Below are 12,320 nucleotides of genomic sequence, written 5' to 3'. Positions count from 1 at the left end.
TGCACAATAGTTTAGGGTTTTTAATATTCGCCTTTTGATTTGAAAATCGAGGAAGTTTAATAATTGTACAACTACGGTTCTTATATGTTTATATGTATGACTAAATTAGTCTTTTTATTTTGTGTCGATTTTTCAAATGTGCTTATGGTATTATTACTTCGAGTTCAGGCGAATTTAACTCCTTTTTATACAAAAATTGAACCCACATCTGTTTTACTACTTATAAAGTACTTATTTTATCTAGAAATTTTTAATAACTTGTTAGCATTATATAAATAAATAAATTAATTTATTTTCGTAAAGTTTTTTTTTACATTTTATACTTAACTGTCAATCCTTAGAACTAGCTACAGACTACATTACACTGAATGGCAAACGGGTTGATAAATATCCCCTGGAAATTTGGCCAGGGTGGCATATTTCTGGGGATTTTGCCAAAACTGAGTAAGTGTTTAAATTTGGACTTATGGTTTATTAGGTATGCTGGAGTTGCGTGCTATTGACCTCGGTGCCCTGAAACTGCCCGGTTTCCGCCTCGAACAGCACCTGCTGGATACGCAGCTTAGCCACGGACCGAGAATATGAATCCGGAATGGTTCGCAGCTGGGAGGCGATGCTATGGCCGAATATAATAAGATCATCCTCTCCGGCCGAGTCCAGATTTGTAGTGTACTTTGATTTTCGTTGTACCGGCGGGAGAGGAAGCTGCTGGGAGCTGTTGAGCCTCTGAGGATGGTGTTCCTCCTGTGATCGATCCGCCAGGCAGAGCGAGGAATCATCTTTGCAGATGCTTGCTGTTGGTCTGCTTTGCTCCGAAGGACACTCCTCCGGCTCGCCATTCACCTCTGCATCCTCTTCCTCTAGCGCATCCTCGCTCATAGTAATATCTGCGGCGGCAGTGCAAAGAAGCGTGCTCGTCTGCGATTTGAGCGGCGTTGATTGAGCACTGGGATTGTTTTTTCCCTGCTGGTGGTGGGTCAGAGGTTAACATTGACATAAGAACCATAGTATAGATCGTGAAATCCTACTCTTTTGCAGTGGGAGAGGGAAACGGAGCGTAGGAAGGAGTCGGCCAACTTAAACCAAAACAACTTGGGTTCGTAGCACCGGCCCAGCTCCTTCTCACGCATCCAGATGCGCAGCTCCTTAGAGTACACGGTACGCACGCTCTTGATCTTTAGCTTTATGTCCACCACGGTCAGTTGAGGTATCTTCAGGGACCGGATGATCGCTCCGTAGGCCTCCTCCCGGGACACACGATTCTTGTATGAGTCCAGCAGCGTGTTGTAGAGACACGGCTGGCGACGGTATGCCTCCAGGAACTCCTTGATCGGGATCTTGGTGTCGCTCAGCTTCGACATGACCAACTTAGAATTGAGGCCTTTTTGGACTAATAGAAAACAAATGAACTCAAATTTTGTTTACACTTGATTAGTGAGGCCAGCCGACGCGCGTATTGGATGTGACCAACTTTCGAAAGCTTTATCAGCTGATATATCGTTTAGTATCCAAAACGAATATTTTAACGTTCACTTCAAGCTATTTTATGTTTATAGATCTTTTGGAAACACTTAAAAAAATAAGTTTCAAATGTATTTAAAGTTTTTAAGAAATTGTCATGTCTTCATTTCTTTGTTTATACTGGAAACAGCATATTAATATTATATTACTCAGAAATATAAAATGTATTCAGCTTTAGTAAAGTTTGTTAGAGCGAATCAAAACTATTGCTTTCATGAAATTATACTTATTTAAGTAATCAAAAATAACACGTTTATTTAATTTTACAAATAATTTAAGAATTTAATCCTAGCTGATCCCCTGCCCCTGCCAGTGTGCCCCTCGCCTGTGTGCCCCAGTGTGACCCTAACGCATTGGCGACCGAATCCTCTCCCGCTTCACGGGTTCCGTGCCAAACGCCATCGCCACCACGTGGAGCCTTTCTCCCGTTCTGTTCCGTTCAGTCGTCTCTCTCTTTTTCTACCGAAAACGGTAACAGGCAGCAGGCACTTTTCAGCAGCTGCTCCGTGCGTGCGTGTGTGTGTGCGAGATCCGAACCGATCTGTTCCGTTACGTTCCGTTACCGTAGCCGTACCGTTATCCTTCGCGAACTTCAAAGGAGACTCCTTCGCGCTGCTCTCGCCCATCATCCTTGATTGTCAGTCAAGTCCAATCGACGCCAAGGTGAGTAATTGCACACCGTCGTCGTCATCTCGCCGTGGAAAATTCAATAATGTGCGCAGCGCAACACACATGCAATTTTACCATTTCTGCGACTGACTGACTGCGTGTCTATGCCTGTGTTTGTGTCCGTGTGTGCGTGCTGTAACATCGGCCAGGTGTGTGTGTGGGTGCGATGGAGGTGGAGGCGATTGATGGTAACAGCAGATCGTGCAATGCAGTTTTTCCTGCAACTTCCCACTGCCATCAATGGGTTCCATTGTGGACAGTGTGTCCCAGTGAATCATGCATCCCATTCAGACATCCCGGCCGTACGAAGAAGAGGAAGAAGTATGCCCCTCGGCAACAGAGAAAGAGAGGGAGAGCGCGTGTGAGGGAGGCACAGTGGAGCGCAGCCAGCACAGTGGAAATTTTTGAGTTTTTGCTGACGCTGTCTAATTTTAAAATTGAGTTCAGATTTTATTTGTTCTTTGTTGAAACAGTTGGTTACACGTGATCTATGTGTATACAAGTGTGGGTGGAGAGTAAGGGTGGTAGAGAAAGAGGGAGAGAGCCAATTCCATGTGGCCTTGAACATGATCCTGTTAATTGAACTGTGCTGCCCATAGAAATAATGGCGGGAAAAGACCGGGCACAGTGCTGCCCAGGATCTGCAAAATGTTCATTTAAAATCAAATGTATTTTAAAAAATACGACCATTTTATAACTTATTAGGATATGTTAACAACAAGTACCACTTTGTTTGATTTATGACTCCAAAACTAGGCAATGTGGACTTCTTTAGGTAGCTCACAAAGGGAAACAAACAAAGAACAATAGAACTTTTGAGTGTGCAAAGCAAACAATTTTCAATCGATATCTTGTACTTGACAATACAATTTTTAAGGGCTAAGTGCGAATGACAAAACTGCCTTTTTTTTCCTCTAGCTAGAGAATCGATATTGCAAGGGTTCGGATTTTCAGCATTATTTATTAAAAAAAAAAAATTCTAAAGTTGGTGTAAAAACGTTTAAACGATTAGATCGGCAATATTGAATCGTCGATGCGTCTGGGTTCTTTTATTACAATCTTTAATAAGGTAATCAACACGAAAAAAAGAGTGATCGTGTGTCTGGCTTTCGTAGATAAGGCAACCAACTACAACATAACTTGAAACCTATTCCGGTTCTACGACCTTGTGGGGAATGTCTAACCCTTTCCAGGAACTACTACTTAAAAATAAAACATTTTCAAAAAATGTAGAATTACAAAAATCGTTCGATCATAGTGTCATTACTGGCGACGACTGAATAACACACAAAACAAAATCTTACTAAAATCCGACTAAATAAGATCCCGATTTGATCCATTTGCAGCCGGAATAATGTCATCCGCCGCGAAGAAACGTGAGGCGCAGAAGAAGAAGGATGCGCGCAACAAAAAGATCCAACAGATACCCTCCACCAAGAAGGCCAATGGTGTCCCGGAACGCGAACTGACCGAGGAGGAGAAGCTGTGCGCCAAGCTGGAGGAGGAGGCCCGAATCAGTGCGGAGGCCCGATCCTGCACCGGATCGCTGGCGGTGCATCCGCGTTCCCGTGACGTCAAGATCGCCAACTTTTCGATCACGTTCTTTGGCTCCGAGCTGCTGCAGGACACCATGCTGGAGTTGAATTGCGGGCGTCGCTACGGTCTGATTGGCCTGAACGGATGCGGCAAGTCTTCGCTGCTGGCCGTGCTTGGCGGCAGGGAAGTGCCCATACCGCCGCACATCGACATCTTCCACTTGACGCGCGAAATCCCGGCCAGCTCAAAGAGTGCGCTGCAGTGCGTCATGGAGGTGGACGAGGAGCGCATTAAGCTTGAGAAGCTGGCCGAGGAGCTGGCCATGAGCGAGGAGGACGATGCTCAGGAGCAGCTGATCGACATCTACGAGCGGCTGGACGATATGTCCGCCGATCTAGCAGAGGTCAAAGCGGCCCGCATCCTTCACGGTCTTGGCTTCGACAAGGCCATGCAACAGAAACAGGCCAAGGACTTCTCAGGTGCGTAGAACTCTCCTTGTGCACGAATTCTTTCGTCAAGTGCAACGAATTTGTTATATTTCCCTGCCCTCCAGGTGGTTGGCGTATGCGAATCGCCTTGGCCCGCGCTCTGTTTGTGAAGCCCCATCTGCTGTTGCTGGACGAGCCGACGAATCACTTGGATCTGGACGCCTGTGTGTGGCTGGAGGAGGAGCTTAAGACATACAAGCGCATCCTGGTGCTCATCTCGCATTCGCAGGATTTCCTCAACGGTGTCTGCACGAACATCATTCACCTGACGAGCAAGCGACTCAAGTACTACACGGGTAACTATGAGGCCTTTGTGCGCACACGCATGGAACTGCTGGAGAACCAGATGAAGCAGTACAACTGGGAACAGGACCAGATTTCGCACATGAAGAACTACATTGCTCGATTCGGTCACGGTTCCGCCAAGTTGGCGCGACAAGCTCAGTCCAAGGAGAAGACGCTGGCCAAGATGGTGGCACAGGGACTCACCGAGAAGGTGTCCGACGACAAGGTTCTCAACTTTTACTTCCCATCGTGCGGCAAGGTGCCGCCACCCGTGATTATGGTGCAGGTTGGTTATTTCTTTAAATGATTTGCCAATGGTTGAAGGTTTCTAACTAATGAAATGCTTTCCGTAGAATGTGAATTTCCGATACAACGATGAGACACCATGGATCTACAAGAATCTGGAGTTCGGTATCGATCTAGACACACGTCTCGCTTTGGTTGGACCCAACGGAGCTGGCAAGTCGACGTTGCTGAAACTGCTTTATGGCGATCTGGTGCCCACCTCCGGCATGATCCGCAAGAACTCCCATCTGCGCATTGCCCGCTACCACCAGCATCTGCACGAGCTGCTCGATTTGGATGCCAGTCCGCTAGAGTACATGATGCGTGCTTTCCCCGACGTCAAGGAGAAGGAGGAGATGCGCAAGATCATTGGTCGCTACGGCCTCACTGGTCGCCAGCAGGTGTGTCCGATCCGCCAGCTCTCCGATGGCCAGCGGTGCCGCGTCGTGTTCGCCTGGCTGGCCTGGCAGGTGCCCCATCTTCTGCTACTTGACGAACCTACCAATCACTTGGACATGGAGACGATCGATGCGCTCGCGGATGCGATCAACGATTTCGATGGCGGCATGGTGCTAGTTAGTCACGATTTCCGTCTGATTAATCAGGTAAGCTCCCTTTTCCTTTGCGAATAGTTAACACGTTTATAATCGGTAATTCTTTTCTCTTCCAGGTGGCTGAGGAGATTTGGGTATGCGAAAAGGAGACGGTGACCAAGTGGAAGGGCGGCATTTTGGACTACAAGGACCATCTGAAGAACAAGATCACCTCCGAGAACGAGAAGAAGGCCAAGGCGGGAAAGTAGATATATCCCATATCCAGTGGATAGATAGCTGCCAACGGCCACACACCCGCACACACACAGTCGCGCACCCAAAACACCCAAACACACAACCAAACGCATCCCCCAACCGAAAGGACATTCAGACCACTATCCCTTCTCTTCAATAGGCGGCGGGCGACATCCGGCTATTGGGCTGCCCGTTCGCTGCAATCCATTCTGTGCGAAATTAAGTTTTGAGTTTACTCTACGTTATAGTGAAGTCACAATTCGATCGGCCAACCAGCAAAGCAATCAACAATAAAACTAGAACGAACCGGACACACCCAATCCAAACCCATCCAATCACAACCATGCGTAACACAACCGTTGACAACTCAACAGGAACACACAAATTTTAGCTGAATTTTTTTCTTTTTACGTGTCGAATTAAAGTTATAAAATTATAAATAAATACAATTACGAAGGCAGAAAGAACTATAACTTATAAATACAACCAACCAACTATATACAAAACTGCTTGTGATCTTGCGCTTATATAATTTCGTTTAATTCTTCGCTAGGTTTCATGTAAACATATATATAAAGAAAAAAGTGTACTTTATTTTTTTGTAATTTATTTAAGCCCTAACTATATATTTACAAATTAAACAATCTAAACTACAACAACAGACGTATGAATGTAATTATAGTTCTGATTAAGCGAGTAGTCGCAGCAAATCGTTTGAGAAACGATCTTAAACTGCCCTCCCAAATCCGAACCGTGATTCAGTTGCTCGCGGATTCGAATAAGACGATTAAATATTCTTCGATTCGATTTAAAACACAAAGCAAAGTAAATGGAAATGGAAATAAGAGTGTGTAACAGGCGTAGGAAGGATTAATGGGTATTACATGAAACGTACATGCATACATATATGAAAATTTACAAATTACGTAAACAAACAGATATTATAGGTTATTTAACAAATTGGAATTGTAAACTCCAGCGAAAAACAAAACGTTTTGTAAGCAAACAACACAAAGAAATCACGAAACATACATAAAATGCGCTGTAGAAATCTATGCGATTCGATTCGGAATATCAGTTGTGGCACCCGAAGAAGAGTGTCGCATTAATTAGCTAACTTAATTGAGAAATTGCTAAGAAACAAAAACAAAAAATGAAAACAGAAAACAGAAGTTGCTTGACAAGGTAAATAAACAAATTAAATGACCAAAATACTGCAGTACTGCAAATCCCTTGGCTTCTTTATTAATGGTGGGTGCTTCATAGAACACATCTGTTGGGATCGATTAGAAACAAGTTGGTGGTTTGTTTAGTCATCTTTACATTCCTTCATTTATTGTACAAATCTCAAATCCTTTTACATTTCTTTGCGCTTCGCACCTTCTGTTTATTGCTGCATTCACCTGGTCATTCGTTTGTTAATTTAATTCAATTTTTATGCGTGTAGGCACGTTCAAAGGTTAGTTGGTAGACTTGGTTACACTTAAGCGATAGTTACGCCATTCTCGTTCAGTGGTAATGATCCAGTAGTAAATAATGTACAGTACGATCTTAGGTCTAAAATCTAGTAGCTTCGGGCCAGTTCCGCATGCATCACCGCCAGCAGCTGCCTTTCCATGTCGCTCAACGATCCAAATTCGGCTCCAAAGTCGCGCAGCAGGTGCTTTAGATCGCACATTTTACGCTCCACCCAGGCGCACGTAATCTCCGCCAGCGCATACTGCTGCTGTTCGGGCACAAATGCTCCCGGACGCTCCGCGGATCCCCCGTCGTCCGCCGAGCAGGGGAGCGACTCGAACTGCGCCAGGTTGTAGTAGTACTCGATCAGCTTGATGTGGGCGGGTGACTGGCGTGCGGGAGGCAGGTTCAAGTGGACTAGGAGCAGCAGACGCAGTACCTCCACGCGCCGCAATAGTTCACCGTACATGCGAGCACCGCGTCGCTCGTAAACATTGTCCACAATGTCGTCGTAATGCTGCAGTGCACTTCGAAAATCGCCGCGCTGGCCACTCGTCTCGGCGCTAATTTCCAGGTCGTGGATCTGATGGGTGGGCGAGGCGAAGCTGCTGGTGCTGTCCAGTTGGCGCTGCAGCTGCTTCAACTCGCGCAGAATGGCGGCCTTGAAGACGCAACCGTCCACCGCTCGATCCGCCGCACGGTGATAGCAGTGCAGCGCTCCCTCGCGAAATCCCGAGTGGCGGGTGCGCAGATGCAGCCGCCCGGACTCGTTGTGCGCCGCCAGGAAGGATCTCGCTGCCCGCAGATAAGCCTCCGATTCGCGCTGCGGTGCGCCGCCGTAGGACTCGCACTTGGCATAGCCAATGTGGCACATGGCCGCGTACTGCTGTATGCCCGACTCCTCGAAGCTGTAGGCCAGTCGCTGGAAGTCCGCCTGCACATCGACCACGCTGGGCGCAAAGCGTCTGGGAATCAGAGAAGCAGTGGAGTATTGAGATTGAGATTGTATTCAATGAACTTGGTTTGAAGACGGAGGAAAAGCGATGAATTGGGCAATGACTTGCTAATAAAACGCAATAAATGGAACTGCAGAGTATCTGATTGCCCAAACTTAGGCCGTAGCTACTCACTTGAAGAAGCCGGCCCGCTCGAACTTCTTGATCTTGCTGGAGGCCCTTAGATATTGCTCGATCAGGTTTTTGGGGTACTGATACTGCTCCAGTTGCTGGTGCTCCTGGCCCGGAGTCGTCGATGCCGCGCCACTGGAGGATCCGCCGCCGACCAGACTGCCGCCGCGGAGTTTATCCATGCTACAGCATGTGGTTCACCGCGCAGGTTCCTTCGGGTCGCGCTACTTGTGCATTATATTTTCGGTTGTATTGTTTTTATTATTATCTTTGGAAACTTTATCGTGAGCGGTGTGACCATGCCATGTGCCGCTGAGGAATATACTATCTCAGAAGCGGTATACAAAGACCCATTTACACTGCTCAACAGCTAATTGCAGTCAAAACTCATTTAATAAGCAACTACACTATTTGCCCGGTTTTTAAAGCTCATGTTAATAAGCTAGTACCCTTTAATTTGTATTTGATCCATTTTAACTGATATATTAATTACTAAATATCTATTGGAAGAGAATAATAGCAACCATAAACAGATGTGTGTCAGTGGAAACCGTCTGAAATCTTGTTGGCCAGTATAGTTCGGTATTTTTCCGCCAAGCGTTGCTTGTTTTTTTCCAAAGGTCACGCTGCGGTCACACCAGATACAGCAAATTCTGTTTCCACGGTTTTTTTCTGCAGCACTTTTGACATTTAATTGGATAAAAACAAGCCGCAAAGCTAGAAGATCGCAAAATAAACGGAAACCCAAAAAAGGCGAACAAAATGGCAATTGCCGAGCACGATAACGTCTTCATCTTTGTGCCAAATCTGATCGGTGAGTGCTGTTTGTAGTTCTTATTCTGCTCTCCAGCTAGGTAAACAAATCGCATGTTCGATTTATGCGGCGCAATAATAGCGATTCTAGTGTTCCCTAATTGGATTAATAGGGGCTGTTTGGCAGCCAGTGCAATGCGGAGCTCAAGTTCAGCGATAAGAGCCCCTTCGTCCACCCAATTGAGTCACCCCCAATGATTCCATACGTATGATACGTACGCATATGTGATGATTTATATTGATCTTTTCCAGGCTATGCCCGCATCGTTCTGGCCCTGATCGCCTTCTGGTTCATGTCCACCAACTATGTGATCTCCGGCTGGTGTTATGTAACCTCCGCTCTCCTGGACGCCGTCGATGGACACGCCGCCCGAGCCTTTAACCAAAGTGAGCATTAACCATGCGAGATCGCCCTCGATATCGAAATGCCAGCTCATGCCAGCTATATGTCTGTGTTGTTTGATTTGTGCGCGCACTTTGACCGCTAACGCACTGCAAACACCTGTCTCCTCCGCACTGGTTATCTGCCGATATTGTGGAATTGTAGGCACGCCCTGAAGAGCCCGATATGGTCACGGCTGGATAGCCAATCGATGGATGACGTGGGGCTGAAGAATAGATAGAAAGCATGGCTAATATTGCCTTGGAACTATGGAATTTAGTTAGCAATATAGGGGGGAAACATTACGAAAGAAGCCTTCTAAGAAGCAAATTCCAGATACCATGCGATGTTTATGATATAGTAGTGTAGCAAACTGATAATTTTTAGGTTTATAAAGGTATGATATTATACATGGATTTGTTTTATGCAAGCAGGATGAAAGGGCACTCCAAACAATATATATCTTGAAATAGTAATTATTATATGGTACTAAGGAATCTTTACTAAATACTCGATTACCTCGCAGGCACTCGCTTTGGCGCCATGCTAGACCAGTTGACCGATCGCTGCGGCACCACCGGCCTACTGGTCACCCTGGCCTACTTCTATCCCCGGTACATGTTCTGGTTCCAGCTGTCCATCGCCATCGACGTGGCCTGTCACTGGCTCTTCATGCAGACGTAAGTGGGGCAGGGGAATGGGCAGGATCCAAGGAATGCAAGCAAACTAATGACTTGTGGCCTTGTTTTTTCGCAGGAGCGTTGTGGTCGGACGAAGCTCGCACAAGGTGAATGACAACTTCATAATGCGATTGTACTACCAGAAGGACGTACTCACATTCATGTGCTGCGTCAACGAGCTGTTTTACGTGTGCTTGTACCTCTTGCATTTCACCTACGGACCGCTGAGTGAGTATACGCACACACACACACACGCGTTGCATTCTAGCTGGCGGAACGTATCTAATCCGTTGATGGACTTCAATTGCAGTATTCGGCGCATCGCTCTTCAAGATACTCGCCTTCCTCACGGGTCCCTTTGCCGTGCTCAAGGCCCTGATCTCGGTGATGCACGCCTACGTGGCGGGCATCGATCTGGCGGCCGTGGATGTGCGCGAGCGGCAGGAGCGGCGCCAGAAGTCGGAGCCGGTGAGCGGCAAGAAAGTGGAGTGAAAATGGGATGCGGACCGGGATCAATCTTCCAGCGGCAGTTCTATCAACAGAAAGTACTAAACGAGACAACTCTTGATTCCAAGCTTAAAAACAGAACTTTGAAGACGAATTGCGATCAGATGAAATATTGGGCATTAGGCAACCAAATAGGCCGTAGTAGGAATTTAATTATTTTTTAATGCGCTTTTGCAATGATTGTTGATTTTATTTGATATATTTTAGTTAGACGGGTGGTGAATCACCCGACAATTTGTATTTAATAGATTTTTAAATTGAAATTCAAGCGATTCGTTCCAGTCAGTAGCTGTTGTATATTTATTTTGCCTTTAGTTAGCATAATTTACGATTTCTGTGACGCTTACACGCTATACATGTATTATATATATATATATATATATATATATATATATATATATATATGCGTACATGCAGGCCGACATACTATGAATGAGTGTCTATTTCCAGGATTTATCTCATTGTGCACGTTTTGGGTTTGACTAACCACCTTCTCCCAGCAACTCTCTCAATGTAACTAATGTATTTCTAATCGTAAGTTAAAAAATGTAATTGGAGACCTGCATGAAATATATACGACAAATGGATGTTAGATGTATTTGAAACATTAACACATATGTACCATACATGCCAGGCCTGGCAGACTTAGTCAAAATTTAAAAGTGAAAATAAATATATGTGGTTCTATGTGCTAAAATTTAGTTCAAACCTTTTGACCCATCGATTTTTGAAATTTGCGCCAAACAAAATTTATCGTTAGACATCAAATTTATTGTTTCCGCATCCCTGGCTGGCCGCTCAGCTGCGCCGCCTGTGCAGCCCTGATTTTTACACAACATAAACATTCGATTTTGGAGGAGCTCTTTTTCCGGGAGAATACTAGGTCGTTGGACACGGGAGATGCTCTGATTAGGGGCACATGTGGAGCAGCCAACGCCGGAATCGCCGACATGAAGGTCCTCTCCCGTCTGGGCCGCCTGATGCGCTACACGGTGGCCTACGCGGCAATCACACACTGCACCTTCGAGTACATTGGCGATTTCGTCCTGGTAAGGCGTCTAGGATGAAATTCCTGGGCGGGTATACTTGCCCAAAATGTGCCAGCATCACATAGTTTGTGTGAATGCATTAAGGTACTCTCCACTTATTTTTCCACCTTGTGTACTTCCACTTGAAATCCTTGTTTAGTGGAAAAGTGCGTACACTCACATTAATATAACCATTTTCAGTGCAAAGGACCCTCCATGGAGCCCACCCTGCACTCGGACAACGTTCTTCTCACAGAGCGCTTGTCGAAGCACTGGCGAACCTACCAGCCCGGCGACATAGTCATCGCCATATCGCCCATCAATGCCGATCAGTTCATTTGCAAGCGAATCGTGGCCGTTTCCGGTGATCAGGTGCTAATCCAGAAGCCCATTCCCATTGAGGCGGAGTTTAGCGGTAGTTCGGATAACAAGAAGAAGCCCGTGATGGTCAAGGACTATGTACCGCGCGGATACGTTTGGATCGAGGGCGACAACAAGGGCAACAGCTCGGATTCCCGCTACTACGGACCCATTCCGGTGGGCCTCATCCGGAGCCGCGTACTCTGCCGCATTTGGCCGATATCCGAGGCCACGGGTCTATAGATGGGATTCGTTGAACAAAGAGTTTAAAATCAACTTGACCCTATTAAATGGCCCATGTTTTGTTTGGAAATTATAGTACATTAAACCACAACTTTTTAGAATCATTTCGTATGCGATTTTCGTCTCATTTGTGCGACTTCTGGCTTTTGC

General features: G+C 46.0%; 5 protein-coding genes across 8 annotated transcripts; 3 read left to right on the top strand and 2 right to left on the bottom strand.

The window, feature by feature from the left end:
• Window positions 1–276: 276 nt before the first annotated feature.
• On the bottom strand, window positions 277–1,462 carry LOC117148305. 4 transcript variants are annotated; one of them, XM_033315627.1, is made up of 2 exons: window positions 1,029–1,462; window positions 277–963 (listed from the first exon to the last, which is right to left on the bottom strand). In XM_033315627.1, the coding sequence occupies exons 1-2, from the start codon at window positions 1,359–1,361 to the stop codon at window positions 475–477; spliced, it is 822 nt and encodes a 273-aa protein (XP_033171518.1). In that variant the 5' UTR covers window positions 1,362–1,462; the 3' UTR covers window positions 277–474. The 4 variants fall into 4 exon arrangements, with proteins under 4 accessions (XP_033171518.1, XP_033171517.1, XP_033171519.1 ...); XM_033315626.1 differs by having other exon boundaries at window positions 278–966; window positions 1,029–1,461; XM_033315628.1 differs by having other exon boundaries at window positions 278–966; window positions 1,167–1,461.
• Window positions 1,463–1,951: 489 nt separating this feature from the next.
• Window positions 1,952–6,770, top strand: LOC117148776 (ATP-binding cassette sub-family F member 2). Its single transcript, XM_033316372.1, has 5 exons — window positions 1,952–2,184; window positions 3,537–4,205; window positions 4,280–4,785; window positions 4,853–5,389; window positions 5,455–6,770. The coding sequence occupies exons 2-5, from the start codon at window positions 3,545–3,547 to the stop codon at window positions 5,584–5,586; spliced, it is 1,836 nt and encodes a 611-aa protein (XP_033172263.1). The 5' UTR covers window positions 1,952–2,184; window positions 3,537–3,544; the 3' UTR covers window positions 5,587–6,770.
• Window positions 6,771–6,784: 14 nt separating this feature from the next.
• Window positions 6,785–8,463, bottom strand: LOC117148777. The gene is made up of 2 exons (XM_033316374.1): window positions 8,161–8,463; window positions 6,785–7,995 (listed from the first exon to the last, which is right to left on the bottom strand). The coding sequence occupies exons 1-2, from the start codon at window positions 8,337–8,339 to the stop codon at window positions 7,137–7,139; spliced, it is 1,038 nt and encodes a 345-aa protein (XP_033172265.1). The 5' UTR covers window positions 8,340–8,463; the 3' UTR covers window positions 6,785–7,136.
• Window positions 8,464–8,775: 312 nt separating this feature from the next.
• On the top strand, window positions 8,776–11,131 carry LOC117148774 (CDP-diacylglycerol--inositol 3-phosphatidyltransferase). The gene is made up of 5 exons (XM_033316370.1): window positions 8,776–8,971; window positions 9,223–9,357; window positions 9,879–10,032; window positions 10,109–10,260; window positions 10,343–11,131. The coding sequence occupies exons 1-5, from the start codon at window positions 8,920–8,922 to the stop codon at window positions 10,522–10,524; spliced, it is 675 nt and encodes a 224-aa protein (XP_033172261.1). The 5' UTR covers window positions 8,776–8,919; the 3' UTR covers window positions 10,525–11,131.
• Window positions 11,132–11,322: 191 nt separating this feature from the next.
• Window positions 11,323–12,274, top strand: LOC117148775 (mitochondrial inner membrane protease subunit 1). The gene is made up of 2 exons (XM_033316371.1): window positions 11,323–11,588; window positions 11,769–12,274. The coding sequence occupies exons 1-2, from the start codon at window positions 11,490–11,492 to the stop codon at window positions 12,168–12,170; spliced, it is 501 nt and encodes a 166-aa protein (XP_033172262.1). The 5' UTR covers window positions 11,323–11,489; the 3' UTR covers window positions 12,171–12,274.
• The last annotated feature ends 46 nt before the right edge of the window (window positions 12,275–12,320 follow it).

This window comes from Drosophila mauritiana, chromosome X, assembly GCF_004382145.1.
Source record: "Drosophila mauritiana strain mau12 chromosome X, ASM438214v1, whole genome shotgun sequence".
In the NCBI taxonomy this organism is placed as follows: Eukaryota; Metazoa; Arthropoda; class Insecta; order Diptera; family Drosophilidae; genus Drosophila; species Drosophila mauritiana.
This window is presented reverse-complemented; position numbering and strand designations above follow the sequence as displayed.